The 26,575-nt window shown below is 37.8% G+C and overlaps 1 protein-coding gene across 1 annotated transcript in view; it reads left to right on the top strand.

Moving 5' to 3' along the window:
* The window catches only part of ZPLD1 (zona pellucida like domain containing 1), a 106,326-nt gene extending 80,100 nt beyond the window's left edge, over positions 1 to 26,226 (top strand). The window contains exons 3-12 of the mRNA XM_032098370.1: positions 4,357 to 4,470; positions 9,663 to 9,883; positions 12,173 to 12,354; positions 12,994 to 13,066; positions 16,124 to 16,221; positions 16,822 to 16,902; positions 17,728 to 17,899; positions 19,238 to 19,346; positions 22,340 to 22,369; positions 24,628 to 26,226. Coding sequence (XP_031954261.1) covers positions 4,365 to 4,470; positions 9,663 to 9,883; positions 12,173 to 12,354; positions 12,994 to 13,066; positions 16,124 to 16,221; positions 16,822 to 16,902; positions 17,728 to 17,899; positions 19,238 to 19,346; positions 22,340 to 22,369; positions 24,628 to 24,803 — 1,248 coding nt within the window. The 5' untranslated portion in view covers positions 4,357 to 4,364 and the 3' untranslated portion in view covers positions 24,804 to 26,226. The remainder of the gene's footprint in view (positions 1 to 4,356; positions 4,471 to 9,662; positions 9,884 to 12,172; positions 12,355 to 12,993; positions 13,067 to 16,123; positions 16,222 to 16,821; positions 16,903 to 17,727; positions 17,900 to 19,237; positions 19,347 to 22,339; positions 22,370 to 24,627) is intronic.
* The last annotated feature ends 349 nt before the right edge of the window (positions 26,227 to 26,575 follow it).

Here is a 26,575-nt window from a genome sequence, read left to right as displayed (position 1 = left end):
ACAGGTGCGTGCCTGCATATATTTATTTTTTCTGCTTTGCAGGTTTTGCTAGATGTCAGAAATGTGATGCTACTATGGAATATAAAATCACAGAATGCTCTAAAAAAAGATATGCCTGTTTCAAAGTCTCAGAACCAAAGATTATCCACAAATATAGAGAAATTTTATAGCAGAAATGTCTCTTAAAGTTCTTTGCATTTCAGGCGCCCTGTTTCTGTAACAAACCATTTGAAAAAAGGCAATTATCACCTTTTGATAGGCTTATCTTTAAAACAGTTGTTGTAGAGATCCAAGTCCTGTTTTATCTTCATCATAAGACCCAAGCATATAAGGTGGAAGGTGACAATGAAAACGATCAGGATAATTAATCTCAATAGGATGTACAAGTTAAAAGAGAAAGTTCCACTGAAGAGAGACATTGACGTAGAGAGGCATTCTTCTGTTTTTGTTCACCGGGTTGCTTTTAAGTGACTGCAAATGATCCCGTGTGTGTTTAGAAGCAAAGTGGTTCTGGAGGACCTGACAATGGCACAGTTAATGCACTTCACAACTATTCACAGCTTGGGTGCACATGCAGAAGAAAGTGTGGCAGCAAAATGAATGCCAGCCAGAAGGACGAGGAACTATTTTGTCATGAGATGACTGAGATGGACTTGTTGAACTATGTAATGATAATTTGAAAGTATTTTAATGAGCAGAAGTAGTGTTCCTATTCCATTACTTGTAGACACCTGATGTACACTGCTAGACAACCTTTAGGCAGTTACTAGATATATATGAAAACACTTATAAATGTGCCACCAGCTTATTATGTGCTCATCACATCTATAATTTTGTTTCAGAAGGTTTCATTATTGCTATTAACTGTTCTTTTTGAAAGACTTATCCAGTCAGAAGGCATAAAGATCACCATATTATTCTGCTGAACTGCCACACCCTGTGAATTAAAAATAGAGAATAAGGAGTGGATTATAGGAAGTTCTTGTAAAATACAGGAAGAATATTTGAAATAATAATGTGCTCAGAAGTCACAACTGGCTCTCAAATGCATTTCAATAAAAATGTAGGGCTGAATCAGTGAATGCTGTTGACAATGGAAAATTTTTGAAGATCTTTTTAGAGAGGATGAGAAAGAAGAGAAATGGATACCAGGTATGACAGAGGAAAGAAGAGGGAATTTAAATCAAACTACAGCTTCTCAGTGGAATTAAATTCCTAAATTGACTGCAAAAGCTTGTCTTGTTTAAATCACAAACATCTTTACTTGGGAATTCTCTGCAGGTTTTCTGACATGGTGAAGTTTATCAAAGCAGGGATGAGGGCTTTGTAAAGTGATAACAATTAAAGTGAGGACTGCATGTTGCAATTCTGACCTCTCTGCTCTTCAGTGATATGCAGCACAGAACAGAAGGACCTGAGTCTCGGTTCATCAGTGAAACACGATATGGGTTTGTCGTTTAAGAGTTTAATGAATAGAAAGGGTCAGATTTCCCTTGCAGTATGTGTTGGCCTATTTTTAATCCTGGAAGTCTTCCTAACAACCAAATATATTTGCTGCTAGATCAAAGAATCACTTTTTTTTTGAAACCAGCAAGGGTTACATTCCTCAAAAAAGGCATACTGGAATTGCTTACTAAATAAAGAAAAAAAGGCAAATATCTTCCTCATGATTTTCACGCCTGGATTATAAATCATCCCATTCCTGACACTTGCATTCTATTTTACATTTTTGTACATGGATTTTTAATTTCATATTCATATGAATTTAATTTCATATTCATATGCCAGCAATAATATTATATTCCTGTTATTTTGGGAAGAATTTTGTGCTTCTATAATTGCATTAAATGATCAGCCATATCAGTACGGTACAAAGCTTTTAGTTAGGATGCCTTATGCACTTGGGGGACTGATGTTTAGAAATTTCTGTTGAGAAATAACTTGCCAGGGGCCTTTTAGGCCAGGCTGGAAAAGTAGGAATGGCTGCCTTAATTGTGTCTGGGGTGGGCAGATCAGCGATGCTGGCCTTTCAGGGTGCTTTCTAGCCCTGCAGTTCTGTTGAGAAATGAAAAATAATGCATGTTCCTAACTTATTTAACCAAAAGCAGCAGGAGTCAGCTCAACTGGTGATGTGGATCTGCATGTTGATCCATATGCAAATAATTTAATAGCCAAAAACCAAGTAGGATGTTATTGGTTATGTTAAAATCTGAATTGTTCTGAATACAGCTAGAGAAATAAAGCTATAAATACTTAATGTCTTAATTCACATTTGTTCCTTAGCAATCATCTATCCTTCCTCCAAAATGCAGCAGTATAAATTATGTTTAATAATTAAAATTTTAGAATTTGTGAAGTTCTGCTTTTCATCTAAAATAATAGTTACAGCTTTGTCAGTGGCATCTTTCATTAAATTCTTTTCAAACAGGTTTTTTTTTTCGGTAGCAAAAAACCACTGCAGATGTTAGAAAATTAAACTTGGGTTTAGATCTTGGTAAATTGCCCTTGATATATCCCATTGTAATGGACATCAGAAACCTGCCCATATACAAGAGAACAGTAGGAGCCACTTTATTGATGTAACTGCTGTACAAGCAGAGTTAAGGCTCCAGGACACCGGAGAAATGTCAATTTTCTGAAGGTAAAAGTGTTTATTTCAAAATAAAGTGTGAATTTTCATAGTAAACAAACAAAACACTGCCTTACTTCTCCATCTGAGAGTAATGGACAGGGTGAAGAGATCATGAGAATACAGAGGTTTCATAGCAACCAGTAGGAAATTTTATTTTCTTTCTTTTGTTTCCACAATTCTTCATCAACATTAGCTGCAAGTGCTGTCAACCTCCCAAGGAACCTAATGGAAAAAGAGTAAAGGGACAAAGAGTGCTTTTGTTTAGAATTTAGTATCCACCTGAAACAAAAAGAAGGTTGCATTTTTGCTGTAACTCACACGTTCAGGAAGTTGTGAACTAGGTGGCAGAGCTGCTTTTGGATGTGATAACAGCAAAAGTGATATCTGACTTCCCAAACATTCATGCTTAGCTGGAAGCTGGTGTTTCCAATTCTGCATTTTATTCCATGTACACTTGGACATGCATTTGACTTTTTAGAAGAATTTGGGTCAGTGTTGTGTTGGAGTTGATCTGTTTATTGACAAAGCACTTGGGAGTGTCCTCTAAGGGTCTTTCTTTCAGTGCAGAGCATTAGATGAGCATGGTTTGAAAATTAGTGGAAGTCTTTGCATTATTGAGGAGAAGTAGCTCAGACTGCTGGGTAGCCATGAAAGATACAGTTAAGAGTGAGGATTTGTCTCAAATGTTCTCTCCATGTGCTGTGGCCATCTCTTCTCACCAATGCATGACTGCCCCTTGCCATGCCAGGTACGGCTGCTTTTAGGTGTGCTACATCACTGAAGTTTGCACTGAAGTTTCCTTATCCACTTGGAGAAAGGTGATCTGTAGTCTCAGAGAAAGCAATTTCCTAAATCTTAGAATTGCTGAGTTCCTGTCTAGGTAAATGGAGAGCATTGCCACATTTGGGTCTACATCAGCAGCTATATTCTCTAGAATGACAAAATCTTATTTATATATATGTATTAAACAAATCAGTGCACTTGGATTCACGGACAAAAATCTCAATTTTTTGGGATGCTTTTGACAGACATGTATAAGAAGTTTTTTTTTTTTTTTGGTTGTAATAAATACCACAAGTATTACACCTTGCAGCTTTCCTAGCAAAAGGAATAATTACTGAGAACACTAGAATTCACGTGTTCTAGTTATCAGATACAATTCAAGCACATGCAAGTGTCTGTACCAGCTCTTTGTGTGAGCACAATTTAATTGCATGTGTGCTGCAAAGAACAAATGTTTGGCAAATAGATATGAACTGACTTTTATTCTGGGATCTTGACCCTGAGAATTGCTGAGCTAGCCATTTATCTCTGTGGTTTTCCACAACTTGGAACAATAGTTTTATTTTAGCCAAGATGTCTTTCTCAAGGAATTTTTACACTGGAATGTCAAAAAACTGTTGGAATTTAAATATTCAAGCAATTCTAATCTATTAATATATTTTAGTTTTGATTTTTTTTTTTTACATTTTCTATTGCCTTGAGTAACTTTTATTTTGAAATAAAATTTATGATTAAAAGTTGTAGAAGTTAAGAGAAATTACACATTATTCAGGAACAGAGAAATGGGCCCTGCTGTCTGTGACCTGTTTCCCACAAGCTTGTGAGCTTTATCCCCAGTTCCTTTGCTGGAGACCATCTCCTCCCGAGTGATAGAATGTTTGCAGTAAGCATCTTTAGTGCACTGAACAGATGTGTGTAATAACCACTTAATGTTTTGCTAGGCTTTGCAATGGAACAGGTATGGTTGCTGCTCCTGCTGACGATTAAAGTGCTTCCAGTGACTGCTCAGTTCAATGGATACAACTGTGATGCTAACCTCCATAGCAGGTTTCCTGGTAAGTATTTAATAGACTTTTTTTTCTAATGGCTTCTTTATTGTCTTGGTGCAAGGCCGTGCTTATTTTTAAATACAGAGCTTTAAATCTGTCTAAAGCCTGGGGGTAGGAGTCCACATTAAGTGAGTGTTAACTATCTTTGTGACAATGAACTTGTCTAATGTTGCACTTTACTTTCTTCTTAATTGCACAATGAGTCAAATTCAGCCTGGTAGCAATGCACACAATCCCCCTCACATCAGTGGGGCTTGACCTGCTTTTGCCAGAGCTCTAAACTGTCCAAGACATTCACCAGAGCTGATATTGTGGTAAATGTTCCCTCTGGATTTAACACCCTCACACTTCTAACTGGGTTTTCTTTCATGTTTGGGTTTTATAATTTTCTTTCTCTGGGTCAGAGAATATAATTATATCCTTTTACTAAAATAAAGAAATGTGTGTCTATTTTAAGCAAAATTGACTTGATGGAAAAATTTAGTGCCTCACTTCACACTAAGTCCTTGGTTAGGGACAGGTGAAGCAATAGGATGTGTCTATTTATGATGTATTGTCCCTCCTATAAGAAAATGGGAATGAAATAATTTTGGGGACATTGGATGTTCAGAACTGTTAATGCAATGACAAATAGAAATGAAATGTCAGTCTTAGTGGCAGGTATCAGGGTTTACTCAGGCAAAGGATCCTTTTAGTTTCTATTACATTGCTTATCCTTCCTGCTTCAGCTGTATCTTGGGCAGAATAATAATAATAAAAAGAAGGCTGTGAATACTGTCTCTCTCATATCTTGTTTTTCTGAGACAGCAATTGAATTGAATAGTTTAGTGGTGAACACTCAGTGTAGAATTACACTGTAATACCTTTCCTGTTGTTGCTTTCTGAATGATAAAAGTTTTGATTTTTTTTTTTTTCCAGGAAGGATCAGTTCTTTTATTAAATTTAAGTCGTCAGAAAGTCTGTTTATTGATTCTTGTGTTACTGTCACACTGCTAGGTGCTTTGTTGACATAAAGACCAACAGTGGGTTTGACTCTTTTTTACTTAATCGATATGAACGTGAAGAACAGAGAAATAAGACAAGCAAAGATGATCAAATATTTTGTCTCCATTCCTGAGAAAAATCACAGTTTAGCTGAGTATTTCACAAACTACTTATATATTCCTCTTCTTAGCACCAAATTTTACAGGCTTGCCTCCGAAGTGTGAGTGAATTTTGCCCACCTGCTTCAGATCTACCTTTCGAGTTTTTATGTAATTGTGGCTTTTTTGGCCCCTGTCAGCCCTCTTGAGAGATTTGCAATAGATAGAGGGAAGTTTATATTCCTCTTTCTGTATTTTAAAATTATTCTGCGGTCATTTTTTGCACCTGCTCTGTGCCAATGTTTATTTGCAATGTGATACCTGTGAATTCAATTCATCTCTTTTTGCGGGTATTTAGGGGCCTCTTGCAGTTCTGCCTCATAAAAATGAGTCATGTCAGATTCCATGTCTGCCAAATCTCATTACTTGGGAGAAAATCTGTTTAGGTTACAAGTAAACAGACTTTTTTGAAGTAAATTCTAATCACCCCTCACTGGCCATAGGAGCTGAGAGCAGAGTCCTGCTTTTTCTTGTTTTACATCTAAGACAGCAAAAATTCAAAGGCTGGAATTTAATCAACAGTCTTACTGTTGGTTTTGAGACCTAGGAAAGAAAAACAATTGTTTGTTAGTTGTGCATCTGAAATGGAGGTAAAAGCCAGAAACCCCTTTTGTCCCCAAATTTGACAGGTGCTATTTTCAGTATGCAGAAGGGTCTGCTAAGGGTTTGGGGCTCGTGCAGCTGAGAGGCTGTTGAGGATGGGTGAGAGAGCCTCTGCAGGGAGAAGGGGCTCACTCTTCATGTGCTGGCTTCCCCAGCACTTGGCTGAGGCTGTGGTTTTGGGGGTGCTGCATCAGGGCCCTTGGGGCTCAACTGTGAGGGGAGAGGTGAGAGAGACGTCAAAAAGGAGAACATTTTAAAACCTGTATCTCCCAGACTGAGATACTACTCGCAGTCTTGGTTATGGATTTCTTCCTGTTCCTCATTTGTTCCACACAAGGAGTCTTTCTTGCTGTCAGCTGGAGTTCCAGGCAGGGTGTGCAGATACTGAAGAAGCCATTGGGTCTTGAAGTTGTCTTCTCTTTTTCTTTAAATGTTGTTAAGAAACAGAAGTTGTCTTCAACAAAGAGGAGAAATGAAGCCTTCCTAGAGGAACCATGGAGCTCATCCATTTTTCATTTGTTTGTGCTTTTATCATTCATTGCTTAGGTGACTTCTTGAATAGGAATGGTTCTGCATAAATAGGATGACAATCAGACAGAACTTTTGTTTCTGCAGTTTGCAGGTTTATTTTAGAGTGCAGATATGCAGCAGTCATCAGGAAGGAAGGAAAAATAGCCCAGTTTTTGGTAGACTGAAAATGCAGTGATTTTTTTATACTAAAAGCTAGATGTGTTCTACAGAATATATAATTAAGTTAGATCTTGCTGTCCTTCAGAGAGCTTACCTAGGGAAAGAACTTTAGTTCTGCATTGCAGTAAAGCATAGCTTTTAGAAGGCTTTTGGGGCATAGAGCCATAGCAGTCTGTCTCCGGTTGGGAAGTGCAGTTCTGATTCAGGGGGTTCTTGTTTTAAGTACGTGTTGAGAACTTAGTAGGGACTGAGGAAATGTGGCATCTTTTTCACTTACACTATGCATTTTAATTCAATATCAAGGGAGTGATTTGATCAAAGAGGAGGTTCATGCAGAGAAAATGGTTTTGAACGACACAAGTCTTTTCACGCCTGTTCTGGTGGAACGACTTTTATCAATGGTGTTCTGTGGAAAACTCTTGTTATCTGAAGGTTTTTTGCTGCCTGTCCTGGGGTGAGTTGGCAATGTGTGCAGCCTAGAAGTGGTCAGTGGAGCTCCCAGCATTTGTCACCATGAGTCTGCCCATAGTTCAAGATGGTCTCTGTTACTGTAGGATCTGTGTACCTCTTGAGCTTTACTCTCTTGCTTGAGACACATTAATGAGCACTGCTGGCTGCAGAGATAGCTTGTGTGATTTGAGTCAGAAAGAAACCAAGTGGTTTGCCTGTATGGAAACTCTGTGACAGAGAGGTCATTACATTTAAGGCTTCATCAGTTGGGTACAGTAACTTCCAAATCATCGCTCCTCTTACTGAGAAAACCAGAAGCTTTTAATGCAGGAATGCAAATACTTTTTTTGTTAATTTGTTTCCTTTAACTTATATAGGAATAATATTTAACTTCTTGATTTGTCAAGAAATGAGCTAGATATTTAACATCTAAGGGGGCATTAGATCTGTTTGGGACTGGCTTAAGATTAATCTCTGAACAAAAAATGTTTTATTTCCAGAATGGATTAATTTGGCAGCAATACTTCCTCATGAAGTAGTGGGCAGAAAAGGTTCAGTTTGGAAAGATTGTTTATCCTCCTGTATCACACAAAAGTTGCTTTTGTATGGTATGGTCTCATTTCCCATAGTGTCAAATGATAATTTTGCAAGCAGTAATGGTAACTTAATTGGTGAAGTTAATATCCTGCTTGTTGAAAAGGCTTGAAGTGAGTTATAAAATTAACTGAACTGCTTTGTGTTACATCCTGCAATTTGTTACAATTTGTTTTGTGCATCAGTCCAAGGAAGCGTGAATTCACTTTACCATTTGCCTTTCTGTACTGGTCCCTCTACCTTAGTACACTCGTTAAATGGATCATAATAGTCTTCCTGTAGTGAAAACCAAGGCATGCTGCTTCCTCATCTTTGTGCATTACATTAGTGGGATTATGATTGTGTACAAACCAGGAGAATTTCATGCCAAATCACTTCAACTCCTGTCTTTCCTCCAGTACCTTTCTGCCCAAATTTACACCCAGTGAGTAACATTTATCACGGCATTAGCGCAGGACTGAGTTTGGCCTGTTATTTCCTGCACTTGATTGTTTTGGCTTGAAAGCCACCATTAAAGCTGTCTAAATTAAACTGCTTGTGCTCCTGTACCATGGGGGAAGAACTAGTTCATTAGAATGGAGATTTCATTTCCTCTCTGCTGTGACAACGCAGTGAAACAATTCATTTCAGCAGGCTTAATGGTATAGTATTGACTGAAGTTGTTCTACAATTTTAAATAGCACTTAATCTTTAAGCAGATGTAATAAATTAGTTGTTATGTAAAGGAGTAATGTCTGTGTTTAACACAATGCAGTATGTATTTTTGTAAAGCACTAGGGGGAAACACCAGAACAACACCCCAGTCATCTACAGGCAAAGAAGACCTTGAAGAAGAGCAATATCAGAGCTGTAAAGCAAAACAGTCTGTTGCTTGTGCCTGTATCTGAACCTGATGCTTTCCATTCAGTACATAAAAATCTTCAGAACTTTTGAATAGAAGGTCAAATTGTCCAAAGATGGCTTTTGCTGTTCAAAAATTGATCAGTTTTAACAGCTGCTGCTTTCTAGGTCTTTTGTGTTGTCATAACGCACAGAATGAAAGATTGCAAGATGCTTTGTAGTATTGATCATTGTCTTTCAAGAGCCAACTGATTTTTTAATTAAAGCTCAAGCTGATGGTTCTTAACAAAAACCCTCAAAGCCCAGGAAAAACCAGCTTTAGAGACATCATAATAAATTGCTCTGATATGCTGTTGATTGTACTTCAAAGTCTGCACAGCCTGAGGCTGTGATCTCATGCAAAGTGGACGCCAGATAAATCAGAAAAATGTTTTCATGCCAGGTTCCATGCCAGAGTGGGCTGGGAGGCAGAGCTTGGCCTCCTCAATTCCTCAAAATTGCCAGAAATTTCTGTTCCGGAGGAGGCTGCTTAATCAGACTCCAAGTATTTAACCAGTTGCTGTTTTCTACTCTGTTGCAGTGTTTCATTTCATTAATGTGCCACTAGAAGGTTTGCTGGGGGATTTTAGATTAATGTGTTTCTTGCTTGGTTACACTATGTTACTATATTAATTCTTGGTTTTTTCTTTAGTGAGGTGGTAGAGTCAAATCTGTTCTTCAGATTTGCAATTCCTACCCTTATATTCTAATATTTTGCTGTGACTGAAGTGTAAAAATTTATTTGATTGGAAGTCACAATGCTAGACTAACTGCTACAATGGTTATATGATGATTACTTCAAATCTTTTTACAGTGTCTTCCCCTGTATTCTTCTTGCAGCTGAGCGAGACATCAATGTTTTCTGTGGAGTACAGACAATTACTATGAAGATAAATTTTTGCACCGTTCTTTTCTCTGGTTATTCTGAGACAGATCTGGCACTGAATGGGAAACATGGGGATGCCCACTGCAGGGGCTTCATCAATAACAACACCTTTCCAGCAGTGGTCATTTTCATCATCAATCTAAGTACTTTGGAATCTTGTGGAAACACTTTAGTGGTAAGACTAAATCAAAGTAGCATAGCTATTTAGGATCAAGTGAATGTTCTTCACAGCATTGTATCTTTTATAGATATTTACTTTGTCTTACCCAGCTAGAAACATATTGCATATATCAAAGAAAACCAGAGAAAGCTGGTAACTTATAATCTTGATTACTACTGAGAAAATATGGTGGGACACACATTTGTCCTCTGATTAGAAAGTATAATTTAAATTTTTTTCTCAAGGCATTTCTAAAACTGTTGCTGACCATGCCTTGGATCTTGCAGAAGTGGAGATTTTCACAGTTTGTGTGTATCACATTGAGTAAGCAGTGATGACTTGTATCAAAGTACCTATGAATAACTTAAGAAAACAAGTGGAAAAATGTATTATTTTGAAGGCTTTTATTCTCTCTGGAATTCTTGTACTTGATCCCTGTCAGCTTTTATAACAAGCCCCCTGTTTTGTTGTTAATAATTTTGCTGAAACTGGGCTGAAATGTTTGATATGCTCTGTGACCTCTTTGCCTTAGACTGAGTTTTCTTTTAAAATTTCAACAAAAAACCAGTTCAGCCAATTCAAGGCTCTCTTTTCCAACTGTAGCAACTCCATGACTTGCAGTAGAAGACCATTCCAGGAAGCCACTTCTTCCTGTTCTTGTGTAGCTGGTCACCTTGTAAACTCCCTGGACTTGCTCTTGGTTATGATCATGAGAGCTTGATGTCTAAAAAACAAAGCAAGAGCCCCCAGTCTGACAAGTCCAAATAATTGTAGCTCCTCATGAAGTCCCCCAACAGGCTGCACTGAATACAGACAAAGTAGCAGCTGCGAAAAATATAACCAAAAATATTCCCCCCATCCTTTCTGTTTATTCATGCTGTGCCCCAAAATGAAGACAAAACAGGAGCAGGGAGCACTGCTCCCACAGTGGAGTAGTATGTTCCCCTGCATTTCTTGGCAGTGTTTCACAGTGAAGACCTTCAAGCTAATTTTCAACAAAAGTAAAGGGAAGACAACAGTTCAGGCAGAACTTGTGTAAAACCCAGGTCTTTCTGTAATACAACAGACTCAACTTTTTACTTTATGGGAGTAGGGTGGCGAGGAAGTTAAGAGTTGTAGTTGACTGTACTACCTTAGCCTATAGCACTTAGGCAAAACTCAGATCCTGGAAAATTCTATTTTCAACATTTTTGCGCCATTCAGCAAATTACGAAGTATGCTATTGGCAAAATGCTCGCCTGTTTCTGTCTTTTAGGTGTGTTTTCTGTGGACAAGTTCCTGCTGTGTGTCCTGTGCTACTTACTGCAAAATGTTGCAACTCATGTGCACCTCAGGATGATTCTTCAATAATGAAATTTTTTTTTAAGAAACCATGTGTTCTAATGCTACTGAGAACATCTGTTTTGCTAATACAGTTATACAGCAGAAATGCTACCGTAGAAGTCCAGTGCCATGTTAATTTACCTCATTGTGTATATGCCTACTGACAAAGGAATTTGTGATGCTTCTCAGCTACTTTCAGACCACCCCCTTACCCAGATCAGTAGCTACAGATGGAGTGGAGCTGGGCTGCTACCAGGAGGAAAGTGTCCCTCAGTTTTCTTGAGAGCTGTGTGTTCTTGCAGGCTCTGCACACTCTGTGAGCTGAGCAACACAGAATAGCACATGCCCATGGATGGAATTTAGGTTGCATTGTGGTTAAGCTTGTATTACTTTTCAGCTGTGTAATTTCTGGCAGTTTATAGTTTAAAATTAAGATTTAGAAATGAATAATATAAACAAAACACAGACTCAAAGTTCAGCTATTCCGCTTGTGTCTGCTTATAAAGCACCTTGTTTTTGATGAGTCCAAACCAAAGCTCAACAGTGAGAGAATATTGCTTCTGTGAATGAAATTGATTGTGTATTTACCTTTTTCTTGCATATGGAAGCTCATTGTAAGATAATACTTTTTAACTGTAATAGAAAAGTTCCTTTAGTTTTTCCCAATAAGTCGCATGAATTCATTGGGAATGTAGAAAAAAAAAATTATCTACCAAATATATGCTTCCAAGATCCATAATTTTTTTCAAATGTTGCTCAAGTCTGTTCTAAGAACAAGGATACAGCTTGTGAATTGTATATGCATGATTCCAGGGAGGTGCAAATAGAACACAGGGAAGCTGTTATTAAACGAAATTAATTTTTGAAGGTTTTAGTGACGATATTTCAGGATAAATTATGGGCTAAACCATCAGTGTCCTTAAGATCTTTTGTTCCACAGTTAAATTCCAGCTAATATTAATTTTCTGTCTTCCTCAATAGGTATCCTCAGCTCGAGGTATCAATGCTTATGGAAATACCTCAGTGGTACAGATAGGTAATGTTTCAGGCTACATTGACACACCAGACCCACCAACGATTATCAGCTATTTGCCTGGGCTTCTGTACAAATTTAGCTGTAGCTACCCACTGGAGTACTTGGTTAACAACACCCAGCTCGCTTCGTAAGTGTGATTTTTCACTTCTGTGTGCTTCCTCCCCATGTTTGTGTAAGCATGTATATGTGCATACCATAACAGCATTGACCATGTAGCAATTTTTAGCTGTGTAAGAGTAAGGGGAAAGGAAAAAAACACCAAAAGAAGAGGGGTTGCAATGAAAAAGAAAGTTCTGTAGCATCATTATATGAGATAACGTAGTTTATGAAGAGCTGCTATTATGAAGAGACCCTTAGATAATGTAAAACTTCCTTTAAAATTCAGATGTTCTTCTGAAAAATTATAGCAGCAAAAAAAGGAGATAGTTCTTCAAGAAATAGTTCATAAGCTTGTAAATATAGAATGCAAGAGAAAATATTTCTGTGAGTAAACCTTGTACATCATGTAAGGTGGGTTCCTTTTTGTCACTTTGCCTCTCTGCTAATTATTTTTCTGATTCGTGTTTCCATTATTTTCTGCATAGTTAAGACTGTCAGTATTTCCACTATAAATTCCTGTTTCTGAAGTTTATAACCCAAATGCATAAATTAACTCCTTGCGATATGACTCATTGAGTTTTTTAATAATGAAACCCAGCGCAGTATGCAAAACCAAAAATAAGATATCTTTCTTCATGATGGTTTTTGGTTTCTGGTTTTGTTGTAGGTCATCAGCTGCTATTTCTGTAAGAGAGAACAATGGTACATTTATTAGCACTTTGAATTTGTTGCTTTACAATGTGAGTATAAAACACAGTATGACCTGGACTAAATTAATCTCTGCACGATGTGGGTTCAAACTGGTTTAGCAGACTAAAGTATAGATTCCTCTGCATAATTTGCTATTTCCTTCCCGCTCCTCCCATGAACCAAGCCCTTCTTCGAGGCGTCTTTCATCTCTGAATCCCTTTTCCCTTTCTATTTGCATGTACCTGCTGTCTTGTATTTATATGGCTGGTCTTTGAGGACAGATACATTCTTTTTGGCCCGTATTTATACAGTTCCTCAATTTACTGCTCTGGCTTTCAGTTTGTAGTGCCATGTGACTAATCAATTGTAACAATAGCAATCATACTCCAGAGTGCATACTTTTGTTTGCATTTATTATGTTTCTGAGTGTGTATAGGTGCTTTGTGCCTAAACAGAGAGTACTCTGTAGTATTCTGTAAAATTATTCCAGGCCTATTCCCTTAGCAATAAACTGTAGCCCTTTGGCTGGGGTATTTTTATGTTCAAGCCTCATCAGAGTGTTTCAATCATCTGTGATTGTAGTGAAGGATGTATCTGTTTCAAATCTATAGCCTGATGCATATGTTGCCTTACAGTGTGGACTTTAAAGATTTTAAGGGTTAATAATTATTACAGTTTTCATCCAATGCTTCTTCCTTATGTTTTAGATAATTTAACTCAAATATGCGTTATTGTAAAAGCTTTTACCATGTAAAATGGGTTGGTGACACTAAAACATGAAAAATGCAAGGACCTCTACTTAACATTAATCCCTAAAATTGTATTTTTGTGTTGATTAAAATTTTTACTCATACATTTTAAATACCTGATTTAAATATCAATTTTTCAATCTATCAAGCATCATTTTTGTAAATTATGAATCCGATTTTTTTTTGCATTATTATTCATGCCATCATGCTGCTGAGTTATAATTCATGCAACTGATTTAAAAGTCAATGCTTTATGCTTTGAACATAATGAGCTATAAATATTGCAACAGGGCATTTTTCAATGGCATGCTCTAAAAAATCATGTTTGTTTGAAAGAGCACAGCTCCAAATAACAACCTATAATCTGTTAAAATGATGATTATGGTTCTCTCATTTTTAAATAAACCTGGATCAAAAAGATGGGGTAGAATGAGGGTGGGCAAATTTCTCAGTCAAGCCAAGCATTGACTGCCAAATGTTGACTGCCCTTCAGGGCCCAATTCAGCAAAAGAGTCAGGAATAAACGCTGTTGATGCTCATAGTGAACACCTCTTTTCCTTAAGTATCCCATGCCAAAATATGCTGTCATCCTCCCTGCTCCTGTAAGGTTGCAAACTGACCATGAACAGTGCTGGTTTTTGTTCTGATAGCAGTCATATTACTCGCCCTAGTGAGTAGCACTGTCATGAATAATACTGCCAAGGCTGGCAGATTGCAGTGGTGGATATGCCCTCGTGCTTCACTTCCTAGGGCTGGATAAATGCTTGGGGGGATTGTGCATTGCCTGCATTGTTTCCTGTGGGGAGTGCTTCTTCGGGCACCTGTTGTCTTATGGGCTCCCTTCATCCCTGTTAGCAGTCCTGGTTTTGGGAGAGGCCTCAAGGCTCATGTCCAGCCTTCCTAGTGATGAGGGGGTGTGTACAGATGTGTCTCTTGACTGCAAGCAGCTGTCTTTTCCAAATTTAGCTGTAGTGTTATTTCTTAACATTGACTCGTCATCTTCTCAGCTCACCTCTGTGCTCCCTCACAAAGTGTTTACATTTACTTTGTGATGCTGGTACATGTCATTGTTTGGAAAGATAAGAAGAGCTGTTCTGGTAGACTCAGAGTTTAGTAGCAAAATGGGCTTTAATAGGCTTTCACAAAGCCTAAGTGTCCCTGTGCTTTCATGCCTTTTTGCAAACGTCTGTCTAAATGAATAAAAACTACTATTAAAGAATAAAAGAGCAACTATGGAATGTAGTAGTGAAGATTTTGCACTTCTTGATCATTTACAAAATGTGGCAGAGCTATGTGTTATAGAAATGTATAATTAATTTGAAAGAAGGCAAACCTACCGGAAGGCCTCTGATACTGCACCGATTGGATATTGGGCATGCTGTTAATTTAAAAAAATCACTTGATCTCTGGTGTAAAACTTCTTGTGGCTGTCAGCTGCTGCTTGCCATGGTCTTGACTGCCACAATGAACCCGGTCGAAATCCTATTTACCAGATTTTTTTCATATGTATTAAGTGTTTTGACCTTTCACAAGAGGTCTCAACAGAGTTGCTGTGCTATCTGCATTAGCAACGTGTTTGACATAAGTGATTTTGCCAGATAGTGCATTTTGATATTCTGAATTAATATCTCTCACACAGATCTGTTTCATGTCTTTGTTGCTAAAGTGATATTAATGGCTCAGACTTCGAACAAAAACCCCCCAGTAAAACAGCTATATTGAAATAGTAGTATATGTGGAATTCCCAAATTTTACATTGAATACAACTTTCTTGAAACAGCTCTTTTGAAATACTAGAATTTAAATGGAAATGTTTGTTAGTGATAGTTGTCAAGAAGCCAGCTTCCATAGAAACTACATTTTTGCATAACAGAATGTCTCTGTTCTCCCATACTGTATCTTAAAATATATAACACCTCACGGCACTGCTGTCTCCCCTAATTCAAATAAACTTAGCAAACATTCCTGGGAAAGAGTACAGTGTGACAACCCAGTAAAGCTCCTTCTTTAGAAAACCAGAGTAGCTCCTATTTTTGACTGTAAGTTCTGCTAGACTTGTGTCTATGAATGTCATTGTCAGCGTCAATGAATGATACATTTTCTTTACTCACTGATCCAACTACCTTGTTAAATCATAGACTCTCCCAAATTATTACATGGGGCAAAGCCAGTCTTTACAGACAAACTTGTAGGCAAGTGCTCCAGCACTGCTTTTTTGCTTGTTCCCTTACAGAGGACATAGTAAATGATCTTTCTACACAGAAGGGTCAGAAAAATTGATGAGAGCTCAGTCTGTGGATGCAGATGGGTTGTTACAGTGGAAATTCTGTTACAATTGAGGCAATGTTTGTTTTACAGGATTCAACCTACAGCCAGCAACTCATTATTCCAAGTACCGGCTTGCCTTTGAAAACCAAAATATATGCAGCTGTAAGAGCAACCAACCTTGATGGCAGGTACCATAAAGGGTGTTATTTCTTGTCTTGTCAGCTTTTCAGCTCTTGTTACTTATCTGATTTAGAAGCATCTGTCTTTCCTCATAGCTTTTGTGTTTCAAAGTAATGGTGGGTGTTCAATAACCACTGCTCTCAGATGGAGGGTGTCAGGTCCTTGACAGTGAATGCATATTTTGCTTCAGTTCTCACATGAAAGTTTTCCTGAATGATACTTTAAATCCTATATTGTTTTTTTATTTTAGAAAAGGCCTCTGTATGAGAAAATCCAGGGCTTTTAATTTAGTGGGTTGGTTTTGATTTCTAGTCCTATGTGGCCATGATTTCTGAGAGGAGGTGTACAATGTGTGTTGGTATGGTGGTTGACTTGCATGAAACCAAATGATTTGGTTTATACAATTCTGCTGCTGTGTTGTGCTCTTTAATTTTCTAAGTAATTGGAGAAACAGGATGACTTGTATGTGATGTGTTTAATACAGTTTCTCTATAACAGCCTGCATTACTGTTTGTATGCTTTCCTGTACTGTCCTTTCATCTCACCTCACTCACACCCCCAGTCGTGCATTGCTGCCTCCCTGATCTATCACTTTACTCCCTGTGCAGGTGGAATGTTTTGATGGACTACTGTTACACCACACCATCTGGCAATCCTAGTGATGATCTTCGATATGATCTTTTCTTCAGGTAGGCCCTGTGCAAATCCAATATTTTGTTGGTCCTTCTTTAAAAAGAATAATTATAAGTCTCTTCAATAGTGGTGTCTTAAGCTGCCTGGAAAGTTTAAACATTTTTAGCAGGCAGGCCAAGGGCTAGGTTTATAGCTAACATGTCAGAACTTATTTGTGTGTGAACGTAAACATAGAAGCAAGTGCAAAGTCATAAGAATTATGAAGGTAGAAAAGTATATGACCAAAATAGTTCTGATAGAGATAAAATAAATTCTCAAAGTGAATGGCTAAACTGGCCTTTATTTTACCAAAGGTAAATGTGGTGAATGACAGTGATATAAAACATCAGAGACTCCAATCCAGGAAAGTAGTTAAGCAAATGATTAAATATAAATAGATGCTCCTGCTTCTACTTCCTGTTATAACATTTATTTGAATTGGAGCGTTGAAAAACATCTTGGCAGTATCTCAGATTAAATTTTATCTGTGGCACCTACTGGAGCGATACTGTCTTCATTTGGAGTTACCTGTCTATACTGGTTAGCATACCTGATTGCTTTTTGCTTCAGGTCTCAAGTTTCTTTGGGCACTGGAATTAAATGGTACCTTGGTTACAGCTGCAGTGCTGCAAAACAAAGCATAGTGTTTTCTTAGGAATGCGCTTCAGCACAGGGAGCTGCAGCCTAACAGGCAGATTGTGTCTGCAGATATTTGCACTGTGTTCTTTTCCAAGGAACTAAAGCATTGAACTTGCTGCTTAAGTCATCTTATTCTCAGCTAACAGCTTCAAAATACTAACAGAGCTGCTCATCCCAGTTTTACTCTTCTCTGCAAAAACTAGCTGTGACAAGGATCCGCAGACAACCATAATTGAAAACGGCAAGAGTCAAATGGGCCGGTTTTCCTTTGAGGTGTTTCGCTTTGTGAAGCACAAGAACCAGAAGATGTCGACAGTCTTCCTTCACTGCGTGACAAAGCTGTGCAGAGCAGATGACTGTCCCTTTCTTGTGCCAGTAAGTTCTTAGTTATCTGGATATAAAATAGGCACACTGGGGTTCTGCGTACAAGTTTTATGGAAGTTTGGATGGCACAGAATGAAAGCGACTGGTAGGGACTGAAGTAAGAATGTTTTTTGTGTCTGAAGTAATGTGGAACAACTAACGAAGAATATGGAAATGAACACTGTCTGGAGTGAACATTTATCTGGAGATAAAATAATACTAGACCTGCAAAACACAGGTTACTGAATATATGAGAAATGACTGCTTTGCCTTGTGGTCTTTAGTTTTTAAAAGTAAGAATTCTGAGATGGCTTTCAGGTTGATATTCTTAGTAGTAAGGTATCCAGCATCACAGTGGATGAGGACAAATATCTTAAAATAGAATTTATGGAAAACTTAAAGCTATAGGAAATGCTGTTATACTGACAAGAAAAATCTGTGAAAGTTTCTCATAATGAAAAAGATACTATGCCCCTTATAGTTTATTATCATCTCCCTTACCATTTGGAAACTATTCTTTTGTTGAAGTTCATGAGGTTATGTCTCCAAAATGAACTAGTTTTAGGAGTATCAGGGACAACAAATATATTTTGAAAATTGAAACATTTAAATAAACATGTAAACACAAACTTCTGTGATGTCTTCAGAACACAGCATTGTTTCCTATCGAATGACTCCCCATTTAGAATTTTAAAGTGCTGTCAGTCCAGTATACTTCTGAAATTTTGTACATTATTTCATATGATGTTACCCATTTACGTAACACATTTCGTTTTGTATTCAATTTGTGTTCTGAGGTTTTTGAAGTTCTTTCACAAGAAGCTGAAACTAAATAAATGCTCTTATTTGAAGCGTGCTTGAGTACCCTAGATTAAGGTAGATGATAGGTTACAGATGTCAAAGGCGGATTCCAGATGAGAGTGCTGGGGATTTAGTGTGAGTCATTGCTATTTAGAACTCCATGGAAGATGTGCAAACCCTCGCTCGAGAAGCTTGCTAGAATAGGGATTGTCAAGCAAAACAGATTTGTTGGGGAAAACTGTCTGTAAACATAGCTTTGGGAAATTAACTACTGAAAATTTAATATACTATAAGATGGATCTTGTATGCAAGAGCAATGTAGTTTGGTAAACAAAGTGAGGCAAAATACAATGGGAAGCCAGGCATTTATAAAATACACTTCTAGGCAATATTGTAGATGTTTTTATTGCAAAGTAATTTAATGCATACTAAGAAATAAAATCAAAGTCGTAGTATTACTTATCAAAGAGTTTATATTAAAGAAGGAAGCACAAAAGGCCACAATTATGTTCCATTCTGAATCTGTGGTTGTTTTGATTGACCACTCAGATCTGCAGTAACAGAGAAAGAAGAGACACTGGTGGAAGGACAACTTGGAGCCCTCAGAGCACATCTGGCAATGCTGTAATCTCTGCTGGCCCCATCATTACAAGGAGTGGTAGGAATAAACAATCTTTCTCTATGGAATGCAGGAATTTCAGAAACCTGAGGAAATGTTTTGTAGTTTAATGTAAATTTGCAGTGACTTAAAGGGTGAATTCTCTGTTAGTTTGCTGTGTATTTTTTTACAAGTGTTGAGTATTTTTTTACTATATTTTTTACTACTTTGTTTGGTAGGAATTTTGAGCTAGTATTTATGCTTGGCTCTCACATGCTTCCTCCTCCAATAAAATCATGGTGGGATACTGTTATACATATAAGGCCATTATAAAAGCCTAAATTCAATGGATTGACTTCTTTTTTTGTCAGATTTCACTGAAGATAATAGAATTTAAGGTACTGTGTTCAATGTTGCAATTTAATTTGGATGGATAATGAATATTCACTGTCACTTTCTATTCACCATTTCTTCCAGCTTCCCTCTGGGTTTTTATCTACATGTGGTCTAAAATTAATGCACAATATTCTTAGCCTTCAGCTATAAGAAAGGAATGGGACAAAACCATTGTAAATTTTAAACAGTGGGCTAAAATCCACTGCTTTAAATTGAGGGTAAAATTCTATGATTTTCATTTTTATTGCTGAAGCTTTTAGGAAAAAGAAAGAGGCAGCTCTAAATGCAACCTGCAGTCTCTGAAAATAATTTATGTGACTGCAGTTTAAATTTTAGAAATTGCAGGTATTTATAAGTAGTTGCAGTTAAGCAACTGATTTCAGCCCTCTTAGATTTAGGATACTGAGAGTAGGACTGAAGCTGGTCTAGGAAAACGAATTTAAACACTTGAGAATAAAATTCTTCTTTAAATGACGAGTAGTTGTCTCCATCCACAAAGAGAGCAACTGACCCTCCAGAATGGGGAACCACCTTTTAGAACAAATAGGTTCCATTAAGAGCAGCATTTCTGCAATGAAAATGCGTAATTTTTTTGCATTATACATGGTCCATTTGAGCTGCTGCTATCAGATTAGTCAAGAAAAAGTAGAACTAACTTCAAAGTTGCACACATGAGTACATATGGGAAATGAGTGACGGATTGGCTCAGCCAAACACACATGCTGCAGTAGTGCTGCCTTAGGCAAGGAATGGAAACTAGATACAGCTTGTTATATGAGCAACCCCTGGTAGGTAATATAGCTCATGATTCAAATGCTGTGAATGCTATTTTTACAATTCAAAACAAAAAGGATACTTATCAATTACCTTTAAATACTGCATAGCTTCAAGCAAAGAAATCTGCCCATGGATGTTTAATGGTCCCAAAGAAAGGATAAACAATTTTGTAATTTCATGGCAACAGTTGAGGTTGTTTAAATGAAATCATGAATAAGACTGAAAAAGGAAACTATTTTTTTAGGTGTATTCTAAAAGTGGGTGGGTAAAGGTTTTTTGATTTCTCTATCTTCATAGTATGCTTTTGGAGCATTCCACTCATGATGACAGAAGGATGGTTTAATGAGAAGTACTTGAACAAAAATGGAATTCAATTCTAAACTCTGCCACGAATTTCATGAGTGACATTGGGCAAGTCCTGCAATATGATTTGCATTTCTCTTTTTCTTTGGGAGCAGAAAGAGGGAATTAGTCCTGCTGTCACTTCCCATTGTGAAAATAAGCTCATAAAACCCAGGAGGCTTATGAATACTATAATTAACAAAATAAAAGGGGGAAGATCGTGAGAGAACTTGACTAAAACTATCTAGATGATGAATAAATTAGGATAAATTTGGATAATTTTGGATAATTTTTTTAAAAATTTAGTTAAATTTTCAATGAGGAATGCCAGGGTGTAGCCCTGGTTTGTAGTGGTGATGCATGGAAGTGCTTACACTATTTTCAAAGCCAGCTCAGGTCTTGCTTTAGCAGACATACATTTGTCCTGAGCCCATCAAACCTGTTGCAGCTGGCTCGCTACAGTCCATATGCCAGTAGCAGGACTGCAGATGCACAGATGTGCAGCCCCTCACTTCCCTCATTTAGGGTGGAGCTGCAGCTGTCCTGGGGCTGGCCTGTGCACATCAGTGCCTGCAGAGGCTCCTCAAGGTAGCCAGGCCTCCCCACAAATCCTGTCACCAGCTGTCCTGGCAATGGAGCTGCTGATGCAGCTGCCTTGGTAGGAACTGAATAGTGCTGCTGCAAAAGAGCGGTGGTCCTTCTCCTGTGTAGTTCTGGACTCATATTTCCAACGTTTGGCTCTTTCCAGAGAAATGTTATACGTTTTTTGTTAATCTAAAATGAGTCATTACGGGAGCCGTACACAAAAGAAAATGTTTTAGTCTCTGTATGGAAACAAAGCAGCTACCTACTTGGGAAGTTGAAGTTATGTAGCTTTTGATGGATGTCTCACTTAAGCTTAGGAGACAGCAGCTCAAAACAAATGTATATGTGAGCTGTGCTTACAAATTGCACAAAAAACTCCAAAATAGTGACAAGAAATGTAATTCTGAAATGGACACTGGTAAGTAAGCAAAAACTGAAGACAAAATACAAGTGTTACCCTGAATATAAAGCCACTATGGAACTGCCAAGAGGAAAATGAGCATGGCGAAAAGAGCTTTTTGGTAATAATTTATAGTCGCTGACATGTTTTTTCTTGTAAAACTCAAGTTTTTTCCTATAGAGCTGTTTTTATAATATGATTAACAGTGAAGGGACTTGCATATAACATGGTGCTTATGGTTGTATTTTTACTGAGAGAGACAACAGAACTGGTTCCTGATTTAATAATGGTGTTGGTTTGTTTTTCCACGAGACATTAAAAATATTAGTTAATATTTTAATATCCATTTAATATTAAAAATGAAGCAATAACATGCAATTAATGTTATTGTCCATATTCTAACAGAGATGCTAAAAGCTGCTAGTTAATGTGGCAAGTAAAGCTGATGTATTTTTAAAATAAAACTATGACTATTGGCTTTTGTGTTGCAAGAGGGGAGGCGGTAGGCAGAGGTATTTTAAAAATATAACACATGCCATTTTTTTTTATATAGATGAGACGCCAACCAACAATTCACAGCTTGGTAAGTTAATCAGAATTCCAAGAAACATAAAAGAGGGTTTATGAGGGAAGCAGAACTGAGGAGATGAACCATTTTGATTAATATCTATGCACTGGGTTTTTTTTTATTTTTTTGCCTTCTTTTTTTTTTTTTGCTTAAATGAGTCGATACCAACATGCTGAAAAAAAAGCAATTGGTGAGCAATTGGAATTCTCACTTTAATTTGTGTACCCAGCACCATCTACATTGCATCTTTTAATTCCTATGATGAAATAGAAATGAAGATCTGATGCTACAGCATACGAGGGTGAAGGGTACGTTATAGCCACCAGATACAAAACCAGACTTAAGCAGTAAAATTTGCTCATGCCACACAGGAGCAGCGCAGGAAAATGGTTATTATGGAGCAGTCCAGCTCAGTTCACATTTCAAAGCCAGAAGGTCAGAGCTTCACCTCTTGTTCTCCTGGCATTTAACCACACAAAGAGGCTGTGGAGAAACTTGGATAGAACTTGTGCCCTGCTAGGGCAGTGAAGGAAATAGGCTGTGGTGGAGATCAGCTCCTTAAGTTTTAGGCTGCTGCTCCTTTGGGCACTTGGAACACTTGTTTCAGCCTATCTCTTACTGTTCTCTCCTGGTAACAAGGAGTGGCTGATGGATAAGAAAGGATTATTAGCTCAGTAAATATTACATTATCCTGCAGCCGTAGGGAGGAGAGGAGAGAAGATCCAGCAGGCAGGAATTGTGCAGCAAGATTGATTTATTTAATTATTTTATAAACTCTTTTATAGATTTTTTTCTTCGTAGTCTAATCGGACAAAGGATCAGCCACCTCCTCAGTTGATTGGCTAGAAATCCTAAACATCCATTGTCAAAATATTTTTCTACTGTACCATAAACAAAGTCCTACAAGGTTGCAGGTGTTCATAGTTTATAGAACTTTTGCTAATCTCTTTGTGAGAGAAAAGTATCCCATGGGCTTAGAAAGCAGCAGGAAAATTCCTTGCTAACAGCATTTTTGTATCCACAAAGGGTGATCAAGGTTATCATTGGGTCATTCCACCTTGAATTTCTTCATAAGAGGACTGAGTGGGACAAGGAATCTATCCTGTCCTCTGAACTCTAACACTATTTGTTCCTTTCTTTTCTCAACTTAGAACATATAAAAGCAGCTACTCTTCTTGCCTGTCATGGAAACAAAGTTCTTCCTGTAATTAATTGCTCCCTGGTGTGTTACTACCCATGGATATAATTAAAATAATAAAAAGCAAATTCTTTATTTGCTGTGTACAGTTTGCTGTGTTAATGGCTGCTACCTTTCCTTCCCATCCAACAAAAGTAGCAGTCTCTCCATCCCAGAGCAACAGCCCTTCCTTTGCCTGTTGCTGTCCCAGTGGAGAGCACAGAGGTAGAGTGAGGTGAGATTACTGCTGTAGTGGTCAGAAAGCAGCACAGTGTTGAGAAGGGGAGGGTAACCAGATCAACAGTGATGATTTCCTTTCAGCTTGGATGAGGAGGGTAGGATTAATGGTGTTGAGGGCAGGTGGCTGCTTCTGGGAGGAGAAGTCTGGTTTCTCACATAGAGACTGTACTGTCATTTCACCTCACTCTCCACCACTGGTAATGGCAAATGCTTGTTGGTACTCAAATGGTTTTTTCCTCTCCTGCTGGAAAAGACAGTACTGCCTGTGGATGTACGTGGCCTATTATCTCAGAACAGGTCCATGAACAGCTTGTTGAACTGCAATAAGCATTAAATATGTCACCTTTTTATCTGACAATTGATAAGCATATGAAGAAGCCCTCTCTGAAGGTGTACAACAAGCTTCAAGAATGTCTGGTATCTGGTGCCAGATATGTCTGCCCATTTATATAAACTTTGAATTGAGATGTAGATAATGATACTGGGGGAGAAATTCTTTCATTAACTTGATTAGGCCACAAATCCTTATATGTCTACCTTGTTAGCCCTTGGATAATGATATTCTTGCCTTGAATAGCACAGGTCAAGGTTGGTCACTAGCAGATGAGGGATAATGCCTTAGATGGCATATGTCTTTATCCCCCAGCATGACTGGTATTGAAAGAATCAATAACTTATCAAAATGTACTTGGATAAGCTTTATCCAAGTAGATGGGTGCTCAGTCTGAGGTACAGTTTTAGTTCCTTCACTGCAATTATACTGTGTATTGGGTGTTGGAAGGGGTAGGCAGAAGTGTTTGGCACTCCTGAGAGATTATAACCAGATCTTGCCTGAGCATTTTTCTTCTCCTTACAGCTCACCCAAACGGACCTCCTTTCCAGATGAACACAGTCACCAGTGCGCTGATTTCAGGCATTGTCATCCTAGGAATTTCAAGCATTTTCTTTTTTGTATGTTTTCTAACCCTTCTGCACAGAAACTGGCCCAACAGTTCAGCCCTGAGTGGCATCCGGAACCCAGTTTTCAACTGAAAGTGATATGTTTGCACTTTTTGTTTGGGGTTGCCTTTCTCGTCTGTGAAATATGATTCCATTAAAAAGTAATATTAAGGCAACACTCCAGTGGTATCCAGCTTCTATCCCAGCTATTCTGTATTTGTAGATTTGCTAGATGTTGTTGTGTAGGTAAGCAGCAGTGATGTTGGTAACAAGCCTAGAAAATGTTGAGAATCTCAATTGTGTTTGCGATCAGACTGCATGACATTTGCCCATGAATGTGCTGACGATAGAGCTCATGTCTTCATCTTCTCAGTAAGGTCTAAAAGCTGAAGATGCTGCAGATGAGAACCTTTCCAAGCATGCCATTTTTACACAAAGCCTGACACATTCAGAAAAATTCATAAGTTCATAAACACCTGGTAAGATAAGGATAACTTCTTTTTTGTCATTACATTTTTCACGAAAACAAATGTGTCTCAGGAGGAATTTGTTTTCAGCTGTATTGGCTAAAAATAACCCAAGAGAAACTTAGAACAAGTGACTTTTACTTATTAATAATTTGGAAACATTTTCTTAAATTTATTTTCCATTGACTTGTGGAGATATCATGTATTGAGTATTGCCCAAACTTTCCTCACAGAAAATTATTTTTGGAGCACAATTTTTCAACTGAGTAAAACTCTCACCAATATACTAATTGGTAAGGGCAAGTTTTGCCCCATGAGTTTTTCAGTTCTGTGATAAAGCTTTCATTTCCACATGAAGAGTCATCAAAATCAGTTCTTGTTTCTTTAGCAGATTTTCTGCATGAGTTAGACTTGTTCACTGCATGGATGAGGGGAAGAGGGCAGCTAGAAGGATACCAGGCTACAAGCATACTGTACTGTTGACTGTAGTTAATCTGATAAACATCAGACTTACCTGAAGTGAGTGTGAGTGGCAGGTGCCCTCAAACAGGAGCACGAGGCAGTGGCTTAGCTGTGTAGAGTAGACAAAAATGCTGGTACTAGAGAGGCCACCATAAGCACAACATATTAAGCTGGACTGGATAGACAGTTGGGATTTTGGTCACGCGTACAGCAGTTAAATTTCATTTTTCAAGTACTGTACATATTGGCCTAGAAACACCTCATTGATATTTATCATCATCCTGTGTTAACTGTGTCTGTGTCTTCACTGATGTGACAGAACTGGCTAGTGATCAGGGCTTTTTGGCTCTCAAGGCTAAAGACAAATACAATCTTGTTCTCAGTTTTCTCTGATCCTGTAAATGCTGTATAAAGGCCTGTTGTTTGCAAATTCCACTGTGCTGTAGGGCGGTATCCCTAACAACCAATACTGTGCCTGTTTTCCTCCAGTCTTAATACCTCAGAAACATTTTTGCACTTCAGGGGTTAGGTCTGATGACATGTAAAACACGATTGTTTAATAAAATTATTTTAAACATTTCAGAATGGATGCTTTGTCTGAACTGTTTTCCTCCCCCTGTCCAATTGCTAGTTTTGTACGTGCTTCCAGGGACTTCATTCTACAAAGATGAAAACTGGACCTGCTTTTTTAAGTTGGTTTGGCAAAAGCTTTCAATATACAGGATAAATTAATATAATTATAGATTTACTGACCTTTAAAGGAGTGTGGTAAACTCTGGAGATTTATATTCCAGCCTGGGGATAAATAAATTCAGATAATCTATTTTAATTTACTAATAAAGACAACCACAAAAATTCCATTAATGTAATTACTACTTAGTAAGGAGCAGCTTTATCTGAAAGTTTCCAGTGATGGAGATAGCCATTACCATGCTT

The sequence above is a fragment of the Corvus moneduloides genome, chromosome 2 (genome assembly GCF_009650955.1).
Source record: "Corvus moneduloides isolate bCorMon1 chromosome 2, bCorMon1.pri, whole genome shotgun sequence".
Taxonomy (NCBI): domain Eukaryota; kingdom Metazoa; phylum Chordata; class Aves; order Passeriformes; family Corvidae; genus Corvus; species Corvus moneduloides.
The sequence above is the reverse complement of the archived record's forward strand: the minus strand, read 5'-3'. Positions and strand labels throughout refer to the sequence as shown.